The 27,443-nt window shown below is 41.6% G+C and overlaps 2 protein-coding genes across 3 annotated transcripts; both read right to left on the bottom strand.

Annotated features, from left to right (window-relative positions):
• Window positions 1–365: 365 nt before the first annotated feature.
• On the bottom strand, window positions 366–11,202 carry LOC141775089 (progesterone receptor-like). Of its 2 annotated transcripts, XM_074648041.1 has the most exons (10): window positions 10,161–11,202; window positions 8,169–8,305; window positions 7,805–7,921; window positions 7,331–7,408; window positions 6,965–7,174; window positions 6,280–6,424; window positions 4,457–4,587; window positions 4,148–4,299; window positions 1,398–1,592; window positions 366–1,274 (listed from the first exon to the last, which is right to left on the bottom strand). In XM_074648041.1, the coding sequence occupies exons 1-9, from the start codon at window positions 11,021–11,023 to the stop codon at window positions 1,428–1,430; spliced, it is 1,998 nt and encodes a 665-aa protein (XP_074504142.1). In that variant the 5' UTR covers window positions 11,024–11,202; the 3' UTR covers window positions 366–1,274; window positions 1,398–1,427. The 2 variants fall into 2 exon arrangements, with proteins under 2 accessions (XP_074504142.1, XP_074504143.1); XM_074648042.1 differs by having other exon boundaries at window positions 366–1,592; window positions 6,965–7,171; window positions 10,161–11,197.
• Window positions 11,203–12,758: 1,556 nt separating this feature from the next.
• LOC141775088 (moesin a-like) lies at window positions 12,759–24,917 on the bottom strand. Its single transcript, XM_074648040.1, has 15 exons — window positions 24,894–24,917; window positions 24,176–24,223; window positions 23,870–23,953; window positions 23,698–23,793; window positions 23,385–23,507; window positions 22,643–22,794; window positions 22,457–22,540; window positions 22,225–22,371; window positions 21,035–21,131; window positions 20,181–20,344; window positions 19,910–20,040; window positions 19,545–19,705; window positions 18,952–19,044; window positions 16,833–17,066; window positions 12,759–14,720 (listed from the first exon to the last, which is right to left on the bottom strand). Exons 1-15 carry the CDS (start codon window positions 24,900–24,902, stop codon window positions 14,556–14,558), a joined length of 1,788 nt encoding a protein of 595 aa, XP_074504141.1. The 5' UTR covers window positions 24,903–24,917; the 3' UTR covers window positions 12,759–14,555.
• Window positions 24,918–27,443: the final 2,526 nt, after the last annotated feature.

Raw genomic sequence — 27,443 nt, 5'->3', positions numbered from 1 at the left:
CACGTTTTCTCTACTGGAAGGGCACCCTAGAAGAAGGCACTTCATTACGTTTTCTCTAATGGAAGGGCACCCTAGAAGAAGGCACTTCATCACGTTTTCTCTACTGGAAGGGCACCCTAGAAGAAGGCACTTCATTACGTTTTCTCTAATGGAAGGGCACCCTAGAAGAAGGCACTTCATTACGTTTTCTCTAATGGAAGGGCACCCTAAAAGGCACTTTTGCAGCGTTTCTTTCAAACATGCCCCCCCCCCCCAGTCCACCATTAGCATGCACTCAAAAGAGACCTCACTTTAAGAGATTTGTGCTGTTATGCAACCGCGTGCATTTCTTTCAACTCTGCCGTCATCATTAACGAGATACACACTCATGCTTCAGTTTTTTTTATTACATGTTAAGCTGTTAAGTGTGGCAACAAATGAGCAGATTCTCGACTGAACCGTTTTAACATTTAGCAAAAATGCCAGAAGCTACAATGAATACATGATGATACACAACAAAGCACTTGCAAAGAACACTTTTTAAGAAACTGTAGAAAAGTAATAACAATATGAAATGTCCATTCTGGAAAAAATTGTACTTGAATAATGTTTGACATTCAAAAACAAGCAAACAAGAAAAAAAAAGGTCTCCCATAGTTAGCTGAATAATGAGTCATTTGAGTATTTTGTCCAATTATTTTCTTCAGTGTGACCTTTTGATATCACAAAATTCATAAATATACATTTTAAATTTTCATTGTTGCAGTCACTCACAGTTTAAAAGTGTATTTGTTTTGTCGACACCTAAAACTATTAGTCGACTATTATTTCTATGGATTAGAACAGCTTTCAAGAGTTGTTCTTATATTCAGGCAAGACAGCTTTGCTTCTTAGCATGCATGCCGCAACCAGTTTATTAACTGTCAATCAACTTTGTTCATCTCAGGTGCACACAATAACATTCATTGTTTAAAAAGCTAATAGTGCAAATGTCATACCACTGCACACAGACAAGCTATGGTGATGGGAACTCTGCAAACATGTTTTTCTCACTACCGTCTTTCCTCCTGAAATAAAATATTGCCTGCTGTCAGTTATGCACGAAGAAGTCTACATGCCAGACGGTCGGCCTTTTCGTGAGCCCGTATGGAGGAATGCATGCTAAAAACGTGTTTTAAATCAGCTCCAGAAAACATTTGTTGTGTGTGATACAGATAACAGGCAGTAAGAAAAGAGTAAATGCAATTAGATTGGAAGAATGTGCCTTCTTAGGTTCAATGTGCTCCACTGTCACCCTGTAGGTAAAAAAAAAGGAGCTTATACTTCTTTCACCTCCTGAAATCATAAAGCTTCTCTAGCTGTTTTCAGCTTTCCCAGAAATGGTCGCAGGACTGGGTGCCAGATTTAAAGTGACATACATGTATAGGACAATCACCCGAGACTCCCTTCTAGGCTGTGTTGTGGAAAAGGATGGGCTTGACCATGCCCGAGAGGATCTTGGGCACATGGACGCTCACAATCTCTGAGATCATCTCCGGGAAGTTGACACTCGTCTGGAGGGACTGAGCTTGGATGAACAGATCATAGGTGAACTGGTGTAACTTCCTCACAATCTGAGAATAAAAGAAAGAGGTTATTAGCGACAAAGATGTAACGCGTCAATGTGTACAGCATTGAAAAAAGAACAAAGCCAGCAGATAAAAGAGGAAACGACAAATGACATTGAAGCATGTCTTTTGACATGAGCTTTAAGAGGTGATTTAAGAAGATGACACTCATTGTGACGCTCTAAGCCCCGCAGGCAGGGTAAAGCCGAACGGGTCTGAACTGCAAAGTCTTGATCAACTCTGGTTTTCTGCCTAAAGGGCCCTGCCAGAGACGATCGCTGGCTGCCCTCCAGCTCATAAGGCATTAGAAGATCTGAGATGTGAGTGGGACACTGACAAAGCTGAGCCTTTAAGAGTAAATCCACAGTGAAAGACACAAGGCTCAAACTGCTGCAGCTCGGCTCTCTTTGGGAGGAAACTTTCCAGCCTATCTGGTCATGCCCCAACCACTGATGTCACCACTGTTTTTCTTCTTAGATCGTTCTTACCAATTAGTATTAAAAGTTCTAATAGTTCTGAGGAGGAAAGCAGTCGATCGACGCCCTCTAGTGGTTGCATCCCTACTAAGAATATTAATTCATATCTCCATTCAAAAAAGTTTCACAAATTATTTCAAATCCGTCTAAGCATAGCTTCTAATCTAATCTAAGTTTTGTAAATAATAAATGTGTCTCAAAGCATGCTTTCTTTCAGATTTTACTGACTTGATTTATCTTGGCTACATCTGTGCATGAAGCAGAGAGATGGGCAAAATAAAGTAAAAATATATATACAGTACATGGGTGATAGAAATCAAACATTCATTGTGTTCCTTTAATTTGGTAATACATATATATTCACCACAAAACAGACGTGAGCTTTCAGTTTTAAAACCCAGTTAATTTTACTAGAGGTTTTGAGTGCAGTTTCAAATTATTGTTATTAATGCAATTATTATTTTTTAAAATCGAAAAGACAAATAATATACATACACGTGAACATAAATACGCACGTGTGTGTGTGTGTGTATGTGTATATATATATATATATATATATATACATTCACATATGTATAATTATGTTCATTATTTTCCCTTTTTCAAATGAAAAATAATGTGTGTATATATGTGTATGTATGTGTGTGTATATATATATATATATATATATATATATATATGTATGTATATATTTATACATATATAAATATATGTATGTATATATTTATATATGTATGTAATACATACAATTACATACATATATGCATACATACACACACACACACCTACAGTATATAAACTCACAGTCATATACTGTACATAAACACCTACATGGCTAGATACATGTTTTTTAAGGACGTTTTTTTTCTTCGTATAGCTGCTGTTCTCTTTGTGTGAAAGGTTTAGTGGTTGTACATTTAATACTTTACTACCCCTAAGCTAAAATCAAACGATTTATAAAAAATTAACATAATTAAATCACACTACCCTCTACTGGATATCAAATGATCAAATATAAATACTATTAAGAATAAAATTCTTTCAGGCTTAACTTGAGGCTTTTTAAGGCACTTGACCATCAGACACACGAGTCTGTGAAGTGTTAATTATCTCTAGAGATGGACAACTAGCAGGAGTAAACTGGTGTGCCAGTAAAAACAGATGTGTAAATGATTTATATTCTCAATCTCAAAAGACAAAACCTAGTCAATTTTTAATTTGACTTTTATAGCTTTCATTTGCTCTGGATTTTATTTGACAGATAAAATTCCTTCTCCAGAGTAATCGACCCAGAGATCTCACCGGCACTTTGAGCAGTTTGTATACCGGTTAATACTCTTACAGTTTGCAGGTTTAAAATTTAACATTCATCGCCTGCAGGCTGAACAAATATTAAAACGCCTATTATTTTCCTTGTGGGTTCATGGTGCACCTCAGCCCGTTTGCATCTGCAGATCTAATCTGCTGCTATGTTTCCTGCTGATACAGTATGTAGGTTAGACTGGAAGTGCAGTCTGCAGTTACTGGATGGTATTGGCTTGGACTAGATTGAGGTGCTTTGTATCAATGTGTGTCAATTCCTTATGGGGCATTAGTTATTCTTGATGTGGCAATGCAACCACCAGAGGGTGACTCATCATTTTCCCTCCTGATATGCAACCAGTGGAGAGAAGCTATAACAGGAGTCATATGACCCTTTGGTATGTGTTGAACCTTAGTGGATGGCTGGGGATTTGTGCACAAACTGGAGGTGTAGCCCAGGTTGAGAAGGAATTACTTTTGTCAGGATGACATTACAGTTGATCTGTAACTGAACTGCAATAGACTGCTGCTTAAATTTTAAATGTAATAGCTGATAGCCTCGATTAAAGTAATCCAGCCATGAAATGATCAACAAATCTTGACGTGACCTAGTTAGGGTAGACGTTAACAGTATTATTATAAGACAAATACAGTTTTTGTATACTCAACACTGTTTCCTGCTCAAGTAGTTCAGTGACACCAACTAAAATTAAGTTTATGTAATAGTTCACAAAGTCCCAGCATGGTGCGTTTCCATATATGAAGTTGTATTGTGTCTATTACCGACTGGAGGTAGTCCAGCAGCTGCGTGAGGTGAAACAGCCTCTGTGTACGGGTGGTCTCTCCGCAGTGGCTGGCCAAGCGGTCCAGCTCCTTGATGTAGGAGGTCCGCAGTTCATCAAAACAACGCTGGTTCTTCAGTCCCTCCATTGGCACTGTGACCACAAAGCCAGAACACAACAATAACTCTCACAGACATTATCCCGTCCCATCAATTCTCTGAAGTATGGCTGAACTCTATTATAGTCGTATTTCACTCGCTGAGTTGACATTCAACTTATTATTCACGGACTCGTTTCCCGGAGGACTCACTGATGCTGAAGAGGACCAGGGCCTTCATGCAGAGGAACTCCTCCTGAGTGACCTTCAGCGTGCAGAACCTCTGGGAGAGCACCTTCATCCTCACACAGTGTTCATACATACTGGACACCTGCATCCGTTGGCTGTGATGGGAGAGAAAAAAAAACAGCATGAGAGGGTGCGACATAAGGAGGAGCGAGACAGCAAGAGAGGGTCACAGGCAGAGCGAGATATAGAAAGGAGGAAGACAATTAATGGAGGCAGAGGAGGAAAAGACGAAGAAGCAGCAGAGGTGAGAAAAAATGAGTGAGGTGGATAATGGAAAAAAGAGAACGACAGAGAGGCAGAGAAAAATGAGGGTCAGCAACAAGGGCAGGCGTATCCATTACCATGCAGGTCAGCAGCAGCCCAATAGAGGTCTAATGCAGAAGGAATGAGTGCTTCGCTAATGTCGCGCCAAACACCAGCCAAGTGAAGGCTGCTCTGAGGGGCCTTTGGCGCGCTTTGGCATTCTGAGCGACACCCTCCTTCAACACTGGAAACAATTTACTGATATGAGGTGGTTGAATTGTTGTTTATGTACATCGGTGATGTGCTTCACTCAAACCTGCAGTAGGCAGAATGTTTTTGGCATCATTGGGCAAACGTTCCATAATAACCTTTCAGCATATTGTAATTCAAGTCTTCTGAGAGATAACTAGACTTCTGCACCTCCTCACGGCTCTGTTCAGGCTTTAGAAAATCTAGACCGTAACGGGAGACTTTGGCCAATCACAGGTCATTTCAGAGAGATAGCGTTCCTATTGGCTGTTCATTCACCAGAGGCAGCTGTCAATCACTTGCGAACTCTGATCAAACGGTCAAACTAGGCAGCGCTGATCAAATATGAATCAATATTCTGATACTGTAAAGCCTATTTATTTCCTCAAATCTTTTCAGACACATTTTGTATTGTACTGTTTAGCTGTAAAATGAGAAAGTGTGCTCCAGCTGGTGGGCGGTGCTTGGTTTTTCCTCAATTGACCTCAACATGGCGATCGGGTCACAAACTTTCTCATTTTACAGCTAAACAGTACACCACAGCTGCTCAGAGACGGCAAGGTGTACTCAAATTGGCTCCGATTGGTTGTTTTCCACCCTGTGAAATCTTGCAGATGCCGTTAGGACCAATGGAGGACACAGAGGCACATGTTTTTTTTCAGATTACCTGTCTCAAGCACTACTGTCAGGATATAGTTACCGTTTTATAAAATAACTTTTTTTTTAATCATATTTGCTCCAATCTCGCCTACTGCTTTAAGTTTTTAAAAGTGCAAAGAAAAAACAAAAGACAGGAGTTGAGGTGTCAGAAACAATTTTTTTAAAGACTGGAGGAGGTTGCGGCGCGAATCTAAACTTGTCAAAGTGGAAAAAAGAAACGACTCAATGTTCCAGCAGTTCTTAGGGACCGATGATAGTTTCGTGAAGATGAAACAGAATAAATCATCTGAGGTGATCCCTCTGCGGCCACGCTTATCAACCGCGAAGGAAACGGTAAAAGCGGAACTGACTTTGTTTACCGTCTCGCCTTAAAACGACGCCGTACATTGTGTGATTTTGAAATCTTCCTCTGAAGCTTGTGTTCCGCTGTGCTTTTTTCTTTCCGATCGCTGTGACAGGTGAAATCTCATGATATCACCGACACACCCAACGTCATGATGATTATTACGGCTGTTTAGGGCCCACATAAACTTTCTTTCTTTGATAAAGAGACTGCGCCAGGTATAACAAACTTTTATTTAATTCAAACACAACATTAGAACTCTCGTAAAGTGAGCGTTTTTTTCGTGACTTACTCGTTGAAGACCAGGTCTGGTGCAAAGTAGAGCATGGAGCTGTTAGTGAGTGTGTAGGACCTCCAGCCCAAAGCGAACACCATCACCCCCATCCATGACAGTTGAATCACTGACATCTGGTCATCCACGTGCATGTCACGGAAACCTGTTGAAAACAATCAAACATGATTAAATAACTTCACAGGTCGATTGTATGAATGTGAAGACGTCAGACTGATAACAACAGGGATATCACATTGCTGGCCTTTTTCAGCCTGCCGTTCTTGGCTTGAATATGAACATATCCCCCTCTAGTGGTTAATATATGAACAGGCTGGTTGACATGGGATTGGCTGCTCAAACTGGGGCAGTTTAACTGGCATAAAAGTCTGGCGAGGCCTGTTATCTAGTGAGGCCTTCCCCAATGAAATCAGATATAAAATCTGACTTTAGACTCTTCCCGGGGGTTTAGAGCTCGTCTAAAGGACAGTGAACTCTGCTACACTAAGAAGTGACTGATTCGCCTCTTAGCGTTATTCAGTCTCTATCTCAACATGACATGTCTGACTTTGTAGTGTTTTGCTTGGCATAACAATACGTCTGGTTTGTCAGGCAATGTACCGAAGATGAAACAACTAATTCGGTACGCGCAGCCTTTGGCGGAAACGCCTCCGTGTAGCATGCACCTTGGCCCTGACTAGTTTACCTGGGATGGCCTTGGCCCAGCGCACCACGGTTACCAGCTGTCTTTCCCCCAGCTCGTTGAGGCTGGTGAGCAAGGACGTGGAGCTGTCTGGCTGCGCGTGGTCGTGCCCGGCATTGACCACAGCCGGCTCGATGGCCTGCAGGACGCTGAGCAAGGAGAGGCAGGAGCGCAGGGTCGGGGGGATGCCCAGGGCCAGGGCCTGCAACGCTGCTTAAGATGTACAGACAGACCAGGAGAATAGTATAAAAAGAAAAAATTGTTATGCAAAACTATGTTCAGTATTGATACTTGAGCTTATGTGACACTAATCCTCACTTGGAGCCCAGGTAACTGCACTTCCAGGCTCCAAGATAACATCTCTCTTACCGGCCCTTTCTCCTCTTTCTCCAGGCCCTAGCTCCTCCTCGCCGTTCCTTGTCTGTCCGGCTCCCTTCAGCCTGCGACCTAGAATCCACCACGGACAAAAGGAGATAAGAAGTTTCCACTTCAAGTTGTTGTGTCTGATTGTCGGATTTATTACACAATAGATAGCTGTAAAAATCAAGAAAAAATCTGGGAAGGAATAATATTTATGGGGCTAATACTTAAATGGCTACCAGCCAATGCGGCTCCTTATCACAACCACGTGGCAAGGTTCTCCATCACTGGCCACTGGCCAATAAAATGCTCTTTTGGCCTTCGCTGACATGCATTAGTTACACTGTAATTAAGCTGGGACATTTGATTAGTAAGTTCTGATCCAATACATGTAAGGTATCCAACCACCCTGACAACATTTTCCAAATACACACAACACACACTTTTCCTTTTCTCAGCCTCCTCTCCTCTTTAGTCGCTCACCTTTGAGGCTCATTCCCGACATGAAGCATCTCTTTAAGCGGCAAGAGGCGCAGTTCTTCCTCCTCAGCTTGTCGATGGTGCAGTCGTTCCGGCTGGCACACAGGTGGTTCTGCTTACCTGGTGGTACAGAAAAGCGCCAGTGGGGGTTTGAGGGAGCAAGTGCAACAATGCCTCGGCTTCCACTCATAGCAGAGATATGTGGGTGTTTACCGATAACAAGTAACTCGCCCTCATAATGTCAGGTCACTGTGCCCTGCTTGCATGAACGAACCAAGGAGTGGGCGTAAGAAATTAAATCAGCAGGCAAGTAATCGTGTGTGTGTGTGTGTGTGTGTGTGTGTGTGTGTGTGTGCATCACACCCACCTGCAGCGGCCCTCTTAAAGAAGACTTTGCAGCTGCCACAGGTGACGGCTCCGTAGTGGCAACCTGAAGCGTCGTCTGCGCACACCTGACACACTCTCCTGTCTGACAGGTACACACCTGGAAACAACTCCTCATGCCTGGACACACACATACAAATATACATGAAAAATGCTGTTTTTCAAAAGGATTCAAAAGCGGGCACTACATTTTTGGAAAAGTCAGACAGTCAAAGAGGCGTATTAACATCAGACTTCAGGTCACTACGCCCTCACAGAGTGTTAGGCAGCCTGTTATGACATTAGGGGCACTAATTCCTTAAATCTAATCCATTTGTAATAGGAGATTTCCCTCTTCCATGATTGACTATACAACAACAAGTGAAGTCATCTAAAAAGACAAGCACACCTGTGATTAAAGAACTGTAGTCTTTTTAAGCGGCAGTAGGCAGAATATTTTTGGCATCACTGGCTCATGGCTCATGGCACTCATGGCTCTGTTTTCAGGCTTTAGAAAGGATTTCAGGATTTAATAAATCTAGCACGTGACGGGAGACTTTAGCCAATCAAAGAGAGAGCTTTCCTATTGGCTGTTCATTCAACGGAGGCATCTGTTAATCACTCACAAACTCCGATCAAACGGTCAAACTAGGCAGCGCTGATCGAATATGAATCAATATGCTGTTACTGTAATGCCTATTTCTCTCCTCAAATGTTTTCATAAACATCTTGTAGTGTACTGTTTAGCTGTAAAATGAGAAAGTTTGTTCCGGCTGGTGGGCGGTGCTTGGTATTTCCTCAACTGATCTCAACATGGCTGCTGGATCACAAACTTTCTCATTTTACAGTTAAACAGTACACTACAAGATGTTTCTGAAAACATCTGAGGCGAGAAATAGGCATTACAGTAACAGAATATTGATTCATATTTGATCAGTGCTGCATAGTTTGACCATTTGATCAGAGTTTGCAAGTGATTGACAGCTGCTCAGAGACGGCAAGGCTCCAGCTCGGCTCTGATTGGTTATTTAATCTTGCAGATGCCATTAGGAGCACTGGAGGACACAAAGGCACATGATTTTCTTTTTCAGATTACCTGTCTCATGCACTACTGTCAGGATATAGTGACCGTTTTATAAAAATAACTTTTTTTAAAATCATATTTACTCCCATTCCTACCCACTGTTGCTTTAAGACATTACTAAGAAATCAACAAGTGGAAACAGGACATTGTCTTCCATTCCGAATGAGCACAGAATCAGTAACAGGTGCTGTATCTCTTGTTTATAGCGACACTGATATAAAAGTGGTATTTTTTTGGCGTAGTTAGTCACAGCACAGATCAGCTCTGGAAAGTTAAGGATAGGGTGAACTTTGAGTCAGTCTGGCTGCATGGTGAAACAGGACTTGCCAAGGCCGAGGAGAGCACACGGGGCTGTTGGAGCACAAATAATGTAATGCTGATACACAGCTGCCTCTGCTGAACTACAGTGTATCAATATAAGGCATCACAAATCAGAATAATCATGTTAACTGTATTTGATTTATTTGTGCTGCCTGGTGGCAAGTGCAATAATCCTCTGCAGCCCTCTGTAGAAATATATCAAGAAATAAAAAGAACAGAAGGGGCAGTGCAATTTAAAGTAATAAAATGGATTTAATAAAGCATCAAATTCATAAAATAAAAGGACCATATCAAACAATGCAACAGCCACTGTTTTTTTTTTAATTCTTATTTTATTCTAACGTTTTTATCTATTCTTTTGTTATTATACTGTTTAACTTGCACCAATAAAACCAAAGCAAATTCCTCGTTCACACCTCTTACACCTGGCAATAAACACCATCCTGGTCCTGGTTCTGATTCTGAAGAACAGATGTAAATCTTTAGTGGGAAATGAGTGGTAGGAAAAGAATGCAGCTCTTAACTTAACGACTTGATGCACAATGAAAAACCCAACTCAAGCAAATGATTACAAAATCTATTATTATTTACCTGAAAGTGCGATCAGCACAATCCACCCAGATTGAAGGCTCAGTCTTGATATTGGACAAAATGCTCTGCCCTTGAGGAATTGCACTTTGGTAACTTTGCATTTGGCCATACCCTTGTGCCATCATCGCTGGTCTCATGCCACCTTTGCCACCCTGCTGATCCCCGTTGCTGTACCACACACAGTGGCATTCATTCTGCCTGGATCCGAGAGAAGCTTTTCCACAATTACAGTATTTACACGACAAATTATGTCCACCGGTGATTCCGCCTCTCTCCATCTCCGGCTCGGATCGGCTGCTGTTGCTGTACGCGCGCCACACACCCGGCATCATATCTCTGGTGTATAGGTTGGGATTGTAGTCTAAAGAGTATGGTTTCAAAGGTGACAGCTCAGGCGCCTGCAGCTCCGCCACCGGGCTCATAATAAACATGTTGGACTCCTTGTCCATATATCTGGAGAGCTCTTGGCCACCACCGTGCGCCATGCTTTGCGCGCTGCTGTCCATTTCGTCCGATCTGAGCAGATCCATGCAGCTCACCTGCTGGATGCCGTGGCACACTTCTCCAAAGTCGTCCTCTGAGATCACATTTGGAGGCACTTCTAACTCCGGAGCTGCCCGGCAACTGTTCGCCACAGCCGGGTCGAAGTGTGCGAACGCGCCGCTGGAGCTGGAGCTCTGGTTCTGCTGGTGGTGCATGGTGGTGTTGTTGTGTAGCGGTGGAGGAGACGCTGAATCCAAACCCAGAGACACTGACACCGCCTCGCTGAGCTTAGCAGCAGTAGTCGGGCACGCACAGGTGTCGCTCATTGTTAAAGACTTTGACGTTTCTTCCAAATCAGACGCGCTCAACTGAAAGGCCATATCTCTCCAAAGCGCGCGTCGTGACAGGTTTTGCACAAATAAAACACTCCACCCTCCTGTGAGACTGTGAGTCCTATGTCACTCGCGGATATGAAATTCAGAGCAAGTCGACGACGTAAGGTTGTTTGAGGAAAGGAAAGAGGACGTCCTGTCGGTCTGTTCTCCAATGAAGGACTGGCTATAACTTTTTTATTTTCCTTCAAAGTAGCCGTTTCATTGCCAGGAGCGCCAACAAAAACAAACACCACAAGTAACGGGTGCAACTTTGTAACTTGACTTTGTACTCTGGCATGTTGACAGATCTCGCGAGAACTTGATTGCCTGGATTAAATAATAAATCTCCACATTATGACAGGCAGCAGCGACGCACTCACTGATAAACTGCACATGCCTGTTTCTCGATATGATTAGCTGTGCTGCAGCAAACACAGACCATACCCATTTTAAATGACTGTAAATAACTTTAAGATATGTTGTTCTTATATATTGTTTCTTATTTTTTGGCTTTATTGCCATAATCCTATGTATTTATATGGTTCTTATTGTAACTTGTCCCTCCAACTGCCCCATGCCTTTTAATATGTTTCCTTTGACTTAACTAATTATTGGTTGTCTGTTGTATGTATGGATGTATGGACTGGAAATGCTACAAATGAATTGCCCCCTTGGGGATATATAAAGTTGTCTGAACTGAACCGAACTGAACTGAACTGAAACAGCCTTAAGATTAAAACTTTGAAAATTCACAACAAATCAGCCGTACATGCTACAACTTTGCAACTTTCACCAAAATGTAGGACCAAGTGAGCAGAAAATTTTCATATGCTTCAACCTGTGCAGGAATTATGAAGTCCCATCAGTGTTTTCCTAAAAAACTATAAAACGTATTAAATCTATCTCCTCCCACATTTTTTACTCAATTGACACCGAACTTGCTATTTAGCATCTTCAGACTGTCCTCCACAAACAATCAAGACAGATTTTTGAATTATCAAAAATTGAGCCCACAGTACATTAAAACATTTTAGTATAAACAGTAGTGTACACAGCTACTGCAAATTCTCCCTAAATAAAGCTCCAATGTTCATGAAAATAAATGACATAACTTTTGAGGTGACGGTAGATGCAGAGTTGTAAATTTCAGAATTTTATCTCAAAAACTGTATTTTTTACAGTATTTTGAATTCTATCCTCACGTGAACCATTGCAGTCAATGGAAATCAAGCATTTTGAAACATCAGTTTGTCACGAATGGAGCAATCAATCTTTATTAAAACAAATTATTGACATCTATGTGTTGTCTGGATGAAGTACACAAAATCTGCCTTTCCATGCAACCCTGGCGATAAGTCAGTGAAGTGGTAGTTTCCCCCGGGCAGTAATCTCACCAAGATGGGGATTGCATTTGGTGTCTGAGGTTGTGAGTTGGAGACCTGATTGAGGCAGAACAAACATGCTAATGCCTTAAAGGATAAATAATGGATGGACTGTCCATTTGTCTTCCTCCTCTTCCTTTTTTCATTTTCCCCCTTCTTCTTCCTCCTCAAAATGCTCGGCCCCAACCCACAGCTGCGCAGTCACTATAATTATTTCTTATTTCAGTTCATTTTGGACTTGAACAAGCCTAACCTAACCTAAGTTAGGCTATTAAGGCTTGTTTGCGGTGGCCAACATCACAAAATATGGTAAATGTTAGATAAAAGGCCACAACTCGTCTTGCACAATCACTGACTTTTGAAAGACAACACGAGAGTGGAAAATGTATCTTTTTATACGGATGGTCAATGGAGGGTCTAATAAGCAGCAGTGATGGATGAGGCCGTCAGCAGCAAGAGATGGGTGAAGAGAAGCCTACAGGAGAGACAGCTAGAGAAACCTAATAACAAAATCAATCCCATTTCTATTAACTTGGGCATATTTCCTTCTATTATGTAGTAACAACCCTGCTGAGTGGAGGCAGTGATATGGCAGAGATGCAGCAGTGCAGTTGGAGATTTTATGCAGACAGTGGGACTGCAATTTTTTAATTTTCTGTTTATTTATGTTGGATAGACAATCATCTACCCTAGGTTGATAATTGGTGATAATTATTTTTGATTACAGCTTTTGTACAGTTTGCCTCATTAGGCACAGTGATGACGCATCGTCATTCGTATGGACAAACAACGCACCGATGGTGTTTCTGTGTATTTTATTTCTGTGATAAAGAATAAAGGATTTCACATTTATATGGAAGTATCTTAAAGCAGCAGTAGGTAGAAATGGGGCAAATATGATTTTAAAAAGTTATTTTTATAAAACGGTCACTATATCCTGACAGTAGTGCATGAGACAGGTAATCTGAAAAAAAATCGTGTGCCTCTGTGTCCTCCAGTGCTCCTAATGGCATCTGCAAGATTTCACAGACCGGAGGAAAACATCCAGATTTTTTAAAGCCTGAAAACAGAGCCATGAGGAGGTGCAGAAGTCTAGTTTTCTCTCAGAACACTTGAACTATATTCAAATATGCTGAAAGGTTATTATGGAATGATGCCCAAAACATTCTGCCCACTGCCGCTTTATTGTTATCGCTCTCATTAATCAATACAAGTTTTCATTAGTTGGCGTAGTTGCACATTGACAAGAACAACAGCAAGACTTTTCATAAGATACAGCATACTGTAGATGATGTTTGTCTCATTTGCAACACTGAAGTGTACCATGAATGTGTGTTATGTTCCTATGTAGTTCAAAATGTTTGTTGTCACTCCTGACTTGTTTCCAGATGAAATGGCATTAAAACCATGGACTTTAAAGGGGATAGTTTGGGCTTTGTGAAGTGAGGTTTTAGACAGGACTACCGACATCGGAGCAAAGCAATATATTGCTGTGGACGGGGGCCGCAGCAAAACATATATTAGCCATCTAAAACAAAGACTCACCTAAAAAAAAAATATTAGTTTAAGTGTAAGCCATATTTATAATATTTTATGGGAAACTGAACTGTAAGTGAAACTTATCTATACTGTTTTTGTCAACGGAGTCTGGTGGCTTTGAAGAGAACACAAATAAGTTTCACTTTCAGTTCAGTTCAACGTCGGAAAGGTCTTTCTGACGGCAAGATAAAGCAGTGAAAATATTCTAAATATAGCGTTCACTTAAACGAATATAGTTTTTTTTTTGGTGAGCCTTTCTTTTAAGTGACTAAAATGCATTTTGCTGCCGGCCCGCTCCACAGCAGTACAGTGCTTTGGTTCCGTACGGTAACTCCTGTCTGTTTCTCCAAACTGGGGGCATGCCGACTGTCATCTACTGTAGGTAATACACTGACTATGTATAAGTACCTCATACAACCCCACTTCAAAATACCCAAACTATCCATATAAAGGCGGTAATAATATAATTTGCCGTCATATTCAACCTGTTATGTCAGGTTATTTTTCTACCTATGCAATAATCTGCACCTATACACTTCTAAAATCTCTCAATATGTCCGATTTCATCATCTATCCTTATCTTGCCTTCAGTCCGAGTGGACCTACAGCAGCCCCTCTCACATGGACTCAAATTCATCAATGCGTTGTTTGGTGTTGCCCTGACGAATCTGACGTAGGGTCTTGTATTTGTCGCGGCCCTTCTTCACATTCTCAGCGTGGATCAGGTCATTGGGGGTCTTTTTGCTCTCGTCTACAGCTCCAGCCAGCTCAGCGCTCAGGAACTGAAAGGGAACACAAACACACATTGAATGAAATTCTCTATCCTGAGATTCTTTAGGAGACTATTCAGAAGCCTTGCCCCTCTCCCATCACCCCTGCACTCCACTCAATCCCCATCTGAAAAAACTCTATTGTCCATAGTTATTAAGTCCAGTTTTGTGTAGAGTCTTCTATGCAGTACCATATCTTGTTTTGGCTGCGAGATAGAGACCGATGTTATTTCATTTGTTATAGGCCTCGGTCTGGATGAGATTTGCGACTTGAATGAAACCAATAGAATATGATAATGTACCTGCAACAATGTTTTTATTACGTGCACTTAGTTCTGGGCGAAACACAATTTTTGGTGGCAATTAAGCTGCCATCTTTACAGCAGAGTCAAAACCTCTATATGACTGCGTCAACAGGCAACACAGTGAATGTACCAAAACACATTAAAAATCTCACATTAGCAACAAAAAAGTGATTTTCAAACCACAAAACTTTAAGAGGTGGGGCAAGGAAATGGCAGCCACCACCAAAGCTGTGTGTACTGAGCTAAGACACACGTCACTCCATACATCTTATTAAGCCTAATAGCTCCAAGTTCTGAATGAAATAGTTTGAAAATTACTATCAAAATACAATTTTTAAGAATGGAAGTCAGTGATTGAGAGCCAGAGATTCTCTGTAAACAAGACTAAGAGTCTACAGCCAGCGGCTCTGTGAGGCTGTAATTATTCACAGCTGTGCTTTGAGCTGAACGCCAATGTCAGCATACTGACATGCTCACAGGGACAATGATATCACACTGATGTTTAGCAGCGAATATTTACCGGGTTAACTATCTTAATTTAGCCTGTTAGCATGCTTACATTTGCTAATTAGGACTAAAGACAAAGAACGACTGAGGATGATGGGAATTCCATTAGTTTTGAATGTATTTACAACCTGTTCTCATTCCCAGGGAATCAGATACCGCGGCTTTGTCATGGGTGTTGGTATTCGGTACTGCCACACAAGGCACCCTTTAGTGCCGGTATGAAACGCGCCGGGCGTACCATTAACTATAATGTAAACCCATCCACGGCAACAGTAAACGTTCCGAGAAAGTGCGCCGGGACTGTAGTTATGTAGGTTAAAGAGCAAAAAGACACACCGGGTGGGTGGGAGGGGTGGTGGATGGGTCCGACAAACACAAGGCTTTCATCCAGGATACTGCTGTTTGTGTGTTTCACGTTATAATCAGCTGTTCGTTTGTGTCCTGTGTTCACAACGTTCAGTGTCATTTCACTGCACAAACGTAGTAGTTTTAAGTCCAAACATGTAGTTCTTTCCTAAACTTAACTATAGTGGTTTTGTTACCTAATCCTAAAGTGACACCAAGGGTAACTAAAGTGGTTTTGATGCCAAAAATAAAGTGATTCCAAGGGGCGTGACAGTGTGGCGGTATGTGACGAGTTGGGATGAGAACTTGTTGATATTTACTCATAAACCAAAGAATTGAAATTTTGTCCTGATGATGCGGCTAGATGAAAAGTCAGAGGATTAAAGCAATCTATCCTATATTTGTCAAGATATTTCAATCAAAATCAAAAATGGCATGGTGGCACTTGAGGGAAAGTTGGGATCACACTTTATTGCTTGGGAACTATGAACATCTGTACAAAATTTGGTGCCTATACACCTCATAGATGTCAAGCTATGTCACTGAATAAGTGAAGACTTTGACCTGCTGGTGGTGCTAGATGCAAAGTCTCACCAAAGTCATTAGGATTTATGCTTTAGGGGCCTTGAATATATGTAAGGTCATCCATCAAATAGTTACAAATATTTCACTACGACCCAGAAATGTCAACCTAAAGGTGGCGCTAGATAAAAAGTCAGCGGATCACCAAAGTCAGTGGGACTCGTCCTCTGGGGGCCATGAACGCCTGTACAAAATTTCATGGCAATCCATCGAATAGTTTTTGAGCTGTTGCAGACCAACATTGCCATAGAACCATGCACTCTTAAAAGCTACAGCAGCCCAGGGACTGCTAATCTCTAGCTGAACATGACTTCTGACCCAGCGGAGAGCAAGAGAACAGCAAATCCGCGAAATAGCAAATTTTATTATATCCACTTAACCTTACCTTGAGGTCTTTCTGCAGCCTCTGGTTCTTCTGGGTCTCTGTTACCCTTTCCTCCTCACTGCGATCTCGGACCATGCCCGGAGAAGTCAGCTCAGCACTCGCCTCTGCACTGCTCTCATCCGTCTCGTCGTGCTCATGCATATTAGAGTGGACTGAATCCTGGATGTGGACACCCATGAGTTTAGTCTTCAGCTCCTCTTTGGTTCGCTCCAAATCAGCTTCTACAACCGTCGCCTGTTAACACACATACCTTGCAATCAGCGCTGTGGTTGGATATTAAGGTGGAAGAAGCTGGCCAGATTTATTCCAAAATGTGTTATTCACATTGGGCTCCTATTCTAAGAAATTTGAGGTACTACAACGCTGAAATAAATTAAGGTATTTTTTGGGAATAAAAATCTGGATGGTCTTTGGTGACATTTGGCAGTTTTACCTCGATTTTTTTTTAGTACTATTTAAAGGGGCATTTTACCCAAAATACACAGAAATTGTATTTTTTCTTTCTCCCTCATCAAAGCAACTACAATTAACTTATATTTTGTGTTGATTTCAGTGCGGACATCAACGCAACCGCCTTGTGTCGTACAGTGGGCAACCTCTGGGTTCTGAAAAGTGAAGCCAATGCGGAAGTGCCTTAAACTTGCATTCTTTCTAATAGCCAACAGGGGATGACCCCTCCAAGTCTCAATCGCTAGTTTCAAGTCTTCTTCAATACAGCATGATGTTCATTTAGTAAATTATGGTAAAATTGACGATAATGCAGGGAATGCTTTAGGACGTGGCTACCTTGTGATTGACCGGGCACGACCACGGCATTGTCCGGCCTGGGTGTTATCCGTGTTTTCGTCTTACAACTTTCACATTGTTTTCAGTCCATGAAAGTTAATATCAACATTTTGGTCGCCTAAAAATGTCTAATTCAGTTTGTACTTCGCCCCACCCTCTCGTGTCACTTCTGGTTGCAAAAAAACAAGATGGCTACGGTCAGAAACCAAGATGGCGACGGACAAAATGCCGAACACGAGGCCTCCAAACGGCAGTCCACAAACCAATTGGTGAAGTCATGGTGACTATGTCCGCTTCTTATACATAGTCTATGGTCATAAAGATGTTTATCTGGCTAGCACGTGCATTTGTTTTGGAAGCGAGTGAAAAGGATGCAACTCTGTCATAAATGGGTTTTCTCACTTCAGTTGTCTAGTCTCTCACTTTTATACAAACTACTGTTGATTGCCTGGTGCATGTTGATCATCATGCTCATAATCACAGAAAGCTTTGTGGTGCTTGCTTGCAACAATCTCACTCCTCATGCTTAAACCAACCAAACCAACGAAGGCAAAGAGTACTAGCCATTCAGAAGCACAGTAGGGCGGGTCATGCCTTCGCCATAGTAGGATTCATAGTTCAGCGACCCGATGAAAGGCATTAAGAATAACTATATAGAAATAGGCAGTCTTCTCGCTGATGGTCTCGTTTGCTTTTGTAGATGGTATAGAACATCAGTATTGCATTGAGACTGTTTCATAAACAGTTAAAAACTCCTTGTAGTAACTTTAACAAATCTATAATTAACACCAAAACTACAATGACACATTTGATTCTGGGTAACCTGCCCATTTCCTGTTGAATCCCAGGTTGAGATGTTTTAATAAGGCGCTCACTAATGAAGGCAAAAATTCCCAAATATGTTGTTTTCTGACTAATGAGATTGCTCATCATTGCGTGCAACAGTCTCCGTTGGTCATTAAAAAACAGAAATAAGGGTAACTGCAGTATTACCACATAATGTTGCGACTGCAAATTCATATAGCACTTCTTTTTTATATACAAAGATTTGCATACACTTTAGGTAAATCTTGGGTAAAATTTTCATATACATTAAATGGTTTGTCTCAGCCATTTATGGCATCACAGAGTTGAAGTTTGCTGCCCGTGACAATGCAGTGAAGGCCATTAAATTCATACAATCACAATTTGAAAGTCTACTGATGTACTTGTCTGTGGTTGACGCCTCGCTTCTACCTTACCCGGGCCTAACACTTGGAAGTGTCAGACATCCCTCTTTGCTCATGTTTGATTCATCCGTTATCTCTCTCATGGTTCTTCCATTAATTCTCACCCTTTCCTGCCATCTATTCGCCTCCTCGTCCTTTTTCTTCTTGGCGTCTTCCAGCTGGGAGATCTTAGAGGTAAGCTCTGCCAGCTCAGTGGCCTATACACACACAGGCACACAAATGGGGAGAGAGTTGAGAGTGCTCCTGATCTAAGGTCATTGTGCTCTGTCTGCAGGTGCACATGCGTGTTAGAGAGAATATGTGTGTGTGTGTGTGTGTGTGTGTGTGTGTGTGTGTGTGTGTGTGTGTGTGTGCGTGCACGTATGTGTTATGCAGCATCACGGCTCAGGTTAATTGTCTTTCTATTCAATCGGCTAAAATTGTGAATAATTTGAAATATACTATCAAGCTGAATTTGTGAATCACTTGATGACATCAATAATTTACCAGTTTGTATTTTAGAGGTGGACTTGATCAATATATGTAAATATACCATAATGAGTCATTGATCATGGGAATAAAGTAAATTGGCTGAATGATCACTTTACAGCAGTTTTTCCACTTTTTAGGTTTGGAATGAATCCACATTATAATTTACTAGATTTAATTGGAATTGAATTAACCCCAGCATGCATGTGTGTTTTGTGTTTTTGAATACCAGGCTTTCCTGGCTCTTGATCTGGGATTCAGACTGATGTAGCAGGGCTGCTTTAGCTTCCACTGCAGCTTTGCGGTCCTTGTCCAGGCGCTCAGCCTCCTCCTGAGCAATTGTCCTCTCCTTCTCTAACTCAAGTGCCCTGCGAGTCTGCTCCTCCAGCTCTGAAACACACATGCGCACAAAGGAAATCATCATACACATACTGTATACACCGACATGCCCACGTAGTATAAGCTTTATAGAGATCCTAAAATCACAAATATATAATTGAATATACTGAGCCATTCTTTTAATGTTCTTCAACAGAAAAAAAAAAAAAATCAAACTTAAGTTGAGAAACATTTGTATTCAGAAAGTTGTCAGACCATCTTGAGCTCTCTTTGTCTGCTCTTCAATCTGTCTCAATCTCTCCATCAGCTCCATGGTCTCACGAGCAATCTTCTCTGTTTCCTTCTCAGCGTTTTCTCGCTTTTTTTTCTCACTCTCGAGCAGAGCCCTGACAGGAGAATTGTGCATAAATACACATCTGAAAAAAAACTACATCTCCTGACAGTTCTTTCTTAAAGCAGAGAGAACACACTGTAAACTGTAAAAGGAAAAAAAAAAAAAAGCCTTCATTATGTCGTTCTTCCTTACCTCTCCAACTGCCTCTTGTTCTTCTCCTCCCTGGCCTGGGCCTTCATCTGCTGCACCTCAATGGTGTCAGGTTTACGTCTACGCATGTACAGGTCATGATTCCCCATACACAATGCCAGGATACGCTTGTTGATGCGAAGGCGAGGTACGTAGAAAACAAAGTCCTTTAATGCAAAAATTAGCAGTCAGTGATTTATGATGCATCATTAGCATCACTGATCTGTTTTACAGTCAAGAATGGGCTTATATCCTAAAGGGATAGCTTTGTTTGGGCAAATTTAGTTAATTTCTCGAAACAATTGGATGCTTTCCTCGAGCCTGTGCATGCAGGCAAATTGAAGTGTGAGGCTAAATTCATGTTTGTGAGTGAGATCAAGTAGCAGCTGCTCTCATTAGACTACTTTCTGTAATTTATGCATTTGCAAAATTGGTCATTTCGCCAGTAACAAGGATATCAAATTCTCTCGCACCTCCTGTTTATAGCCACAGTTAATAAATATGAATAGGCATATCTCTCGAAGTACTTGTAGGATCTTGTGAAAATGTTTTCATAAGAAATTGCTAATGCTAAGATAAGGAGTACTATGTATTAAACCCTTAAGCACTGGAGAAGGAGCAGCTACTTAATCCCATCCACCAACACCCATGAAGTGAGTTACGTTCAAGCTCGCAGATCAACATGCCTGCACAAAAAGGTCATTGTCTGACTTTAGGTATGTAGGAAAAATAGCAAGTATCCAACAAACTTAACCCCCCTTAAATGTGGCCTGTGTTGTATTTCATGTAATGACATGCTTCGTCGAATTTGTAGGTGCTGCAGATAAATCACTAATAATAATGTTTTTTTTGCATACCGGAGCTTTCTTGTCGATTGGTTTGATGAGAAACTTCTTGTCGTTGAAGGAAATATTTCTGATCTCACTCCAGGGGAATCCAATCTTTGGGGTCATCCTGAAAAATATTGGCACGTTTTACCACTACAGTTAACAGAGCTTATCATGTTCTTTACACATAGTTAAATCGCACAGTGGCAATGGATATGCAGATTCATCATGTTCACCATCTTTAGCATGCAAAATGTAGATGTGCTTTTCAGTCTGGGGGGGATCTTTAAGGGATCACCAAAGTCATTACAATTCATACTGTGGGGAGCTTGGGCGCACCTGATTCGACTGTTATCAGGCCATTAAATGTGTGTTATCACTCGCTATAAGCATCATAGATGTGGGTTAGTAGGGGACTACCCTGCTTTATTGTCTTTATCGAAGAAGAGAAACTAGCGATTGAGACCATAAACTCATGTAATAAATCAAGTGAGAAGTAGGGTCATTTTCTCATAGACTTCTATACAATCAGACTTCTTTTCGAAAGAATGCAAGTTTAAGGCACTTCTGTATTAGCTTCACTTTTCAAAACCGGAGGTGGCCCACTGGTTTTGACTTAATATCACTGCTTCAAAAATGACAGTGAAACTTAAGGCTTGTGAACACAACGACAACTACATGTTTTTGTTTTCACACAAAATGCAAACTCCTGCGGTCACCTGGGTGAAAGCCCCGTTTTTTTGTGTCCCTCCACACTTCATTTCACACCGTCTATACTACAGCGCCTAACTTCAGCTTTTGCTTCCACGGCTGCTAGAGGTCGATGTCGTCTTCTTTTATTCCTTCTTTTGGTGATAAACCGTATTAATAGATGACAAAACTTACTATTGGGTGTAGCAGGGCCCTACTGACCCACATCTATGGTGCTTATAACCACAACGCATCCAATAGTGGTCTAAATCTCACTCTGAACCAAAAACAATCAATTGTGGTGCTAAAGGAAAAGTCAGGGGAGTCATTATGATTCATCCTCTGGGGAACATCTGTAGCATATTTTATGACAATCCGTCCAATAATTGTTGAATGTCAACCTTGTTGGATGCTAGATGAAAGGTCAGGGGGTCACCAAAGTCAGTAGGATTCATCCACTGGGGACCATGAATGGCATACAACAGCAAGCATACATTGATCCACATATACTTTTTAAAATATCGACCTACTTGTCCTTTTTGTCATAGATGTTCAGCCCCAGCGCGTCCACTCCCAACCACAGCTCTGATCCTTTCTTGTTCTTGATGTTAAAGTAGTTGACCCCGTACATCTCCAGATCCTGGGCTATCTTGAGGTACTCCACCATGGCGTCTTCTCTGTGATGTGGAGTAATTTAATGAGCTACAGAACACCTGTTTACAAAAAATGCATTCATGACTTTTAGTAGCAAGACTGCAGTACCTCAGCAGTCCCTTGTGCTCTTGATGCCACACCTGGATTCTTTCCTCCCATTGATTCTTATTCAGCTTGTGCTGCTCCAAAACCCTGGTTTTATAGGTGAAGAGAACACACCGGTTAGAATTCAGAGGCCAGTAACGGGAATTATGTTGAACTTTGGTTAACACTCATAACCATAGGACTCAGCACCTCTGCGGCAGCAGCTTCTCTCTTGCGAGGTATCCCGGTACGTGATAGTCTTTCCTGTAGTCTCCTTGTTTGACCTGAACCGCGTACGAGGCCAAGAGCACTGCAGTCTCAGGTGGACAGTATATGTCATCATTTAAGATGCATTCTTTTACCTAAAACACAGAAAAAGACTGAAATATCTGCTTTAACACATGAATCCCTAATGTTTTATGATGCTGTAAAGGTATCGTGTGTGATAGTGTTGATATGACTCACAGAGAGAGAAACCCTACTGTGTGTGTTTTGGTATTTATTTAGTGCACCTGCATCCATTTTTGTGTGCATGTACTGTACTCCCTTATGGAAGACCCACGAGGGTTGATAGGATCTGCGTGAGTCATCGTGAAACCCCCACTGGTCGTTAAGACAGGTTTTTGTTTTGAGCGTTTCTGTTTTGATTGAGTTTCCTTATTTATCATTGCATCAGCAGGGTGCCACACTTGCATGAGACAGCATTAATTACATTTTGATAACCACTCTGTCCAGATGCATGTTTAACTGATTCCGATTGTTGTTTTAATATGAATTTTACTCTCCGTTCAGCAAATATCAATATTAAATTAATGGATCTTATCATTGCATACAAAATTCAAATGGTGCCATATAATCATAAAATGAATAAGAGTGATTAGGAAAGTCCAATGTTTCAAATTTACAGCGTCCAATACAATACAATGTCCTTGTGCATGAACTCATCTCCAACCTGCAGAAAGAAGAGGCGCTGCGTTGCCTCCTGGATCAGTTCATCTGTGACATCCTCAGGGTAAAACTTGGCCCTGAACTTGATCAACAAAGGGTTGTCCCTCTTCACATCCTGAGCTGTCACCTGGGAAATCGGCACCCCACAGCAGAGGTGATGCCGGAATGAAGAAACACAAATTAATGATTCTCAATGGGGTGACAGTAGCATAACCAAAACCATGAGCATGATAGCATCTTCATTGTAATCCAGCTGTCGGGGGAGTCAAGTTATGCCATCGAGGGATGTGAAGTTTACACACAAACATTCTCCTCACCCTCTTGTTCAGCTTGAGCCACGTGGAGAAGCCCTTGCTGTCCTGATACTGGAGGCCAAAGAACCAGGTTTCCCTCAGCCCGATCGTCTTCACTATCTAAACACACCGATAAGTAACACGATCACACACTCGTCCAGCAAAACAACCTGTTTGATTGTAATATGCAGTGTACCTGGTCAAAAAGCTGTTTGCCAGATGTGCTGGGCAGGATGGCAAACTCCAGCTCAGCGTCCATGGTTGTAACTCGGACATTTATCTACCAGAGAAAACACTCGCACTGAGCCACGGGAGGGAAAAAGATCCCTACTGCTACATTCATCTGTGCCACTGGAGAAGCATCAAGGAGCATGCAGAACAACAGCAGCCATGGGTGAAAAAACAGCACTACCAATTCAGTGATAATCTTGTTTGTTCTTTGAAACAATGCTACATTTCTTGGTTCTTTTACAGCAAAATGACCAAAAAGAGTGTTCCTTACATTCTTCTGTTCAACCAGGAGCATCCAATCGCAAGAGGTTGGTGGGGACTACAGTCAAGAAATGAAGCCCACAGTATATTTTAGACTTAACCTGAGAACATGGGGTTCATTCCACGATGCATAAGCATTAAAGACTGGGTCAAAACAATGACACCCATTTAGAGTTAATCTTAAATATTAGTATATACACATATCTGCAGTTGTTGGAATAGACTGACTCGTACAATAGGGGGGAAAAAGCAGCATAGAGGAGAAATGGACGGCTCCATTCCTCATAAACTTTGCTGAGATTAACAAGGCAAGGCAGGCTTTCATTAGTGCCCATTATGATAATATTAGTAATAATAATAATGTACTATAGTTGTAAGCCTTGCTGAACATCCTCTGGAGACTGACTGCTTCAATGAATATTTATGAAAACAGTAAGAGAACGCTTAACTTTGGTTTTGTTTGTCTAGATAATGTGACAACACACAATAAAAGCAGGACCAAAAACACAACCGATTAGAAAGATCTGTCAGCTGGGCATTACATTGTCATACATTTATTGCTAAAAATTCTTTCTTAAGATTAAGAACTACGGACTAATGCCTTCTCGTAGCTTTTGAATTCCAGAGCAGGTTCACAAATTTCAGTCAAACCACTACAATTGCAATTCAACTACATATGAAACAGTGAAAATTAAGATATATATGAAAAATGAAAGGTGGCTACTTACAGTTGACATTTCTATTTTTTAATCTGTAGCCGAAACACTTCTCCAGAGAGGTGTTGGTAGTAGCCTTTTCTCTGCGGAGTCATATGAAACCGCTTGCAATACCGACAAGGATTATTACTGAATGAGAATGGACCATTGTATTGCTCCCAAGTAGGCTACTTCTCTCTTTGTTAATCCAATGGCAGCCCGGGGCCCACATGTTTTTAGAGAGGCAGCCTTCATCTACTGCAGAGACTTTTCTTCATACATTAATTAGGTTTTGACTATGCATCACTCATGTACAATATAGGCATGATCTATGTGTCCCCAAACCTATTTATAGAGGGACACAAATAAGGAGCAGGTCTAACTCAGCAGCACTTGGTGTTCCAGTGGCACAATCTGCTAATCTAATAATCCTTCTGGTTAATGTTTAAGCGTAAATCATGGCATACAGTGATTTTAGGGTTAGTGTGGTGGTGTGTTTGGTTTGTAGGCCTGTTGCTAGCTGCTCAACAAGAGAGTGTTTGCAGTAGCTAAACAGACCGGCCGGGGGAGTGCGTGGGGCAATGTAGCAAGGGTCAAAGGGGTGACGTCTCAAATTGCACTAATCAGAAGCGAGATGGAAGTCTTTTGCCTCTTATCCTGGGAACCGGGGTTCAATTCCCACCAAGAGCCAATTTCTAATGCTTTGAAAATCTTCAATGTCTATGAATCAGAAGTTGTCTTAAACCTGCAGTAGGCAGAATATTTTTGGCAGCAAAAATTCCTTAATAACCTTTCAGCATATTGTAATTCAAGGTTTCTGAGAGAAAACTATTCATTTGTCATCACTGGTCATTTCAGAGAGAGAGCGTTCCTATTGGCTGTTCATTCAACGGAGGCAGCTGTCAATCACCCGTGAATTCCAATCAAACGGTCAAACTAGGCAGCGCTGATCAAATATGAATCAATATTCTTTTACTGTAATGTCTATTTCTGACCTCAGATGTTGTCAGAAACATCTTGTAGTGTACTGTTTAGCTGTAAAATTAGAGTTTCCTCCAGCTGGTGGGCGGTGCTTGGTATTTCCTCAACTGATCTCAACATGTCTGCCGGGTCACAAACTTTCTCATTTTACAGCTAAACAGTACACTACAAGATGTTTCTGAAAACATTTGAGGAGAGAAATAGGCATTATAGTTACAGAATATTGATTCATATTTGATCAGCTCTGCCTGGTTTGACCATTTGATCAGAGTTTGTGAGTGATTGACAGCTGCTCAGAGACGGCAGGCTCCAGCTCGGCTCTGATTGGTTGTTTTCCTCCAGTCTGTGAAATCTTGCAGCTGCCATTAGGAGCACCGGAGGACACAGAGGCACAGGATTTCATTCAGATTACCTGTCTCATGCACTATTGTCAGGATATAGTGACTGTTTCATAAAAATAACTTTTTAAAATCACATTTGCTCCCTCCATTTCTACCCACTGCTGCTTTAACTTTGCCATATTGGCTGAAAATCTGCATGTTTTTCATCTAGAACTTTTGGTTTGTAATAGTAACCTAGCATTGGAACTCTGTGATCCCTCTCTGCCTGCCAACACAAACATTTGACATTGCTTGTAAAAACATTTGCGCTGACCGTTAACAAATAGAACACAGATATACACAGTAAGGTACCTACATCAAAATTGTACCCAAATAGTTCAAGAGGTTTTTGAGTAATGACATCAAAACCAAAAATTGTTACAATTGCCCCCGGTCTCCCCTTTTTGAATACTTCTGCAATATTTAATTCATTTAAAGGGACTGTTTGTAAAAATCAGAAATCGGTTGTAACAGCGACACCTGTGGCCGTTAAATCAACGAAAGTCAGTGTCCTCTTGCTCGCGCCCACCCGTGTGCACGCGCTACCTGAATGTGAGCAAGCAACCGTCAAAACAGTGAGGCGACACACGTCAGCTAAAATCACAATACCACTCTATATTTCAGCTGCCTGGCAGTAATGTTAGCTGACAAGACGGAGGTCTCTTCATGAATCACTGCTGATCCTAGTGTTGGCTTTTCCTGCTTCAGCCTCCCGACCGCGGTCAGGGAGGGAACAGGGAAGACATTGGCACCCGGTCGGAGACGACAACGTTTCTCGCTGCGGAAAACACGGGAAACCTCTGTTGGTCTGGAGGAGCTGCAGCATTTATTTCTGCACAAACGTCCACTGTACATTCACTAGATATTCTCAGAGCTACTAACTCTTCTGCAGTGTGGAGTGTGCGCGCATGCACGTGAGGTGGAGCGAGCTGAGTGAAGGCAAGCAGGCAGAGGAGCAGAGGCTCCGGCTCTGGAGACCAAAGCTACGGTCTCCTCTGCGTCCTCCGACCGCGGCCAACACTGTTTAACAGACGGGCTTCACTAAATATAAATTATATAAGCGGTTTTGGTGCTTCCGTGTAGTTTGTGTCGGAGTTTTGTCTGAACTGCGTAGCGCGCATGGGACACCGTCCCGGATTGATTTAAACGTGTAAGAAGTTACAAACAGTCCCTTTAACAGTATCATTTGATTAATTTTATTGTTGTAACATGTCTTGTAACA

This window comes from Sebastes fasciatus, chromosome 10, assembly GCF_043250625.1.
Source record: "Sebastes fasciatus isolate fSebFas1 chromosome 10, fSebFas1.pri, whole genome shotgun sequence".
In the NCBI taxonomy this organism is placed as follows: Eukaryota; Metazoa; Chordata; class Actinopteri; order Perciformes; family Sebastidae; genus Sebastes; species Sebastes fasciatus.
This window is presented reverse-complemented; position numbering and strand designations above follow the sequence as displayed.

Coding starts and splice junctions, on each gene's coding strand:
- LOC141775089 (XM_074648041.1), bottom strand. CDS start 11,023: ATGGCCTTTCAGTTGAGCGCGTCTGATTTGGAAGAAACGTCAAAGTCT. Junction 7,175..7,330: donor AGAAAGAGGAGAAAGGGCCG/GTAAGAGAGATG, acceptor GTACATCTTAAG/CAGCGTTGCAGGCCCTGGCC. Junction 1,593..4,147: donor TGCTGGACTACCTCCAGTCG/GTAATAGACACA, acceptor TTTTATTCTCAG/ATTGTGAGGAAGTTACACCA.
- LOC141775088 (XM_074648040.1), bottom strand. Junction 23,954..24,175: donor TCCTGGTTGAACAGAAGAAT/GTAAGGAACACT, acceptor TTTCTCTGGTAG/ATAAATGTCCGAGTTACAAC. Junction 22,795..23,384: donor AGCGCCTCTTCTTTCTGCAG/GTTGGAGATGAG, acceptor TCTGTGTTTTAG/GTAAAAGAATGCATCTTAAA.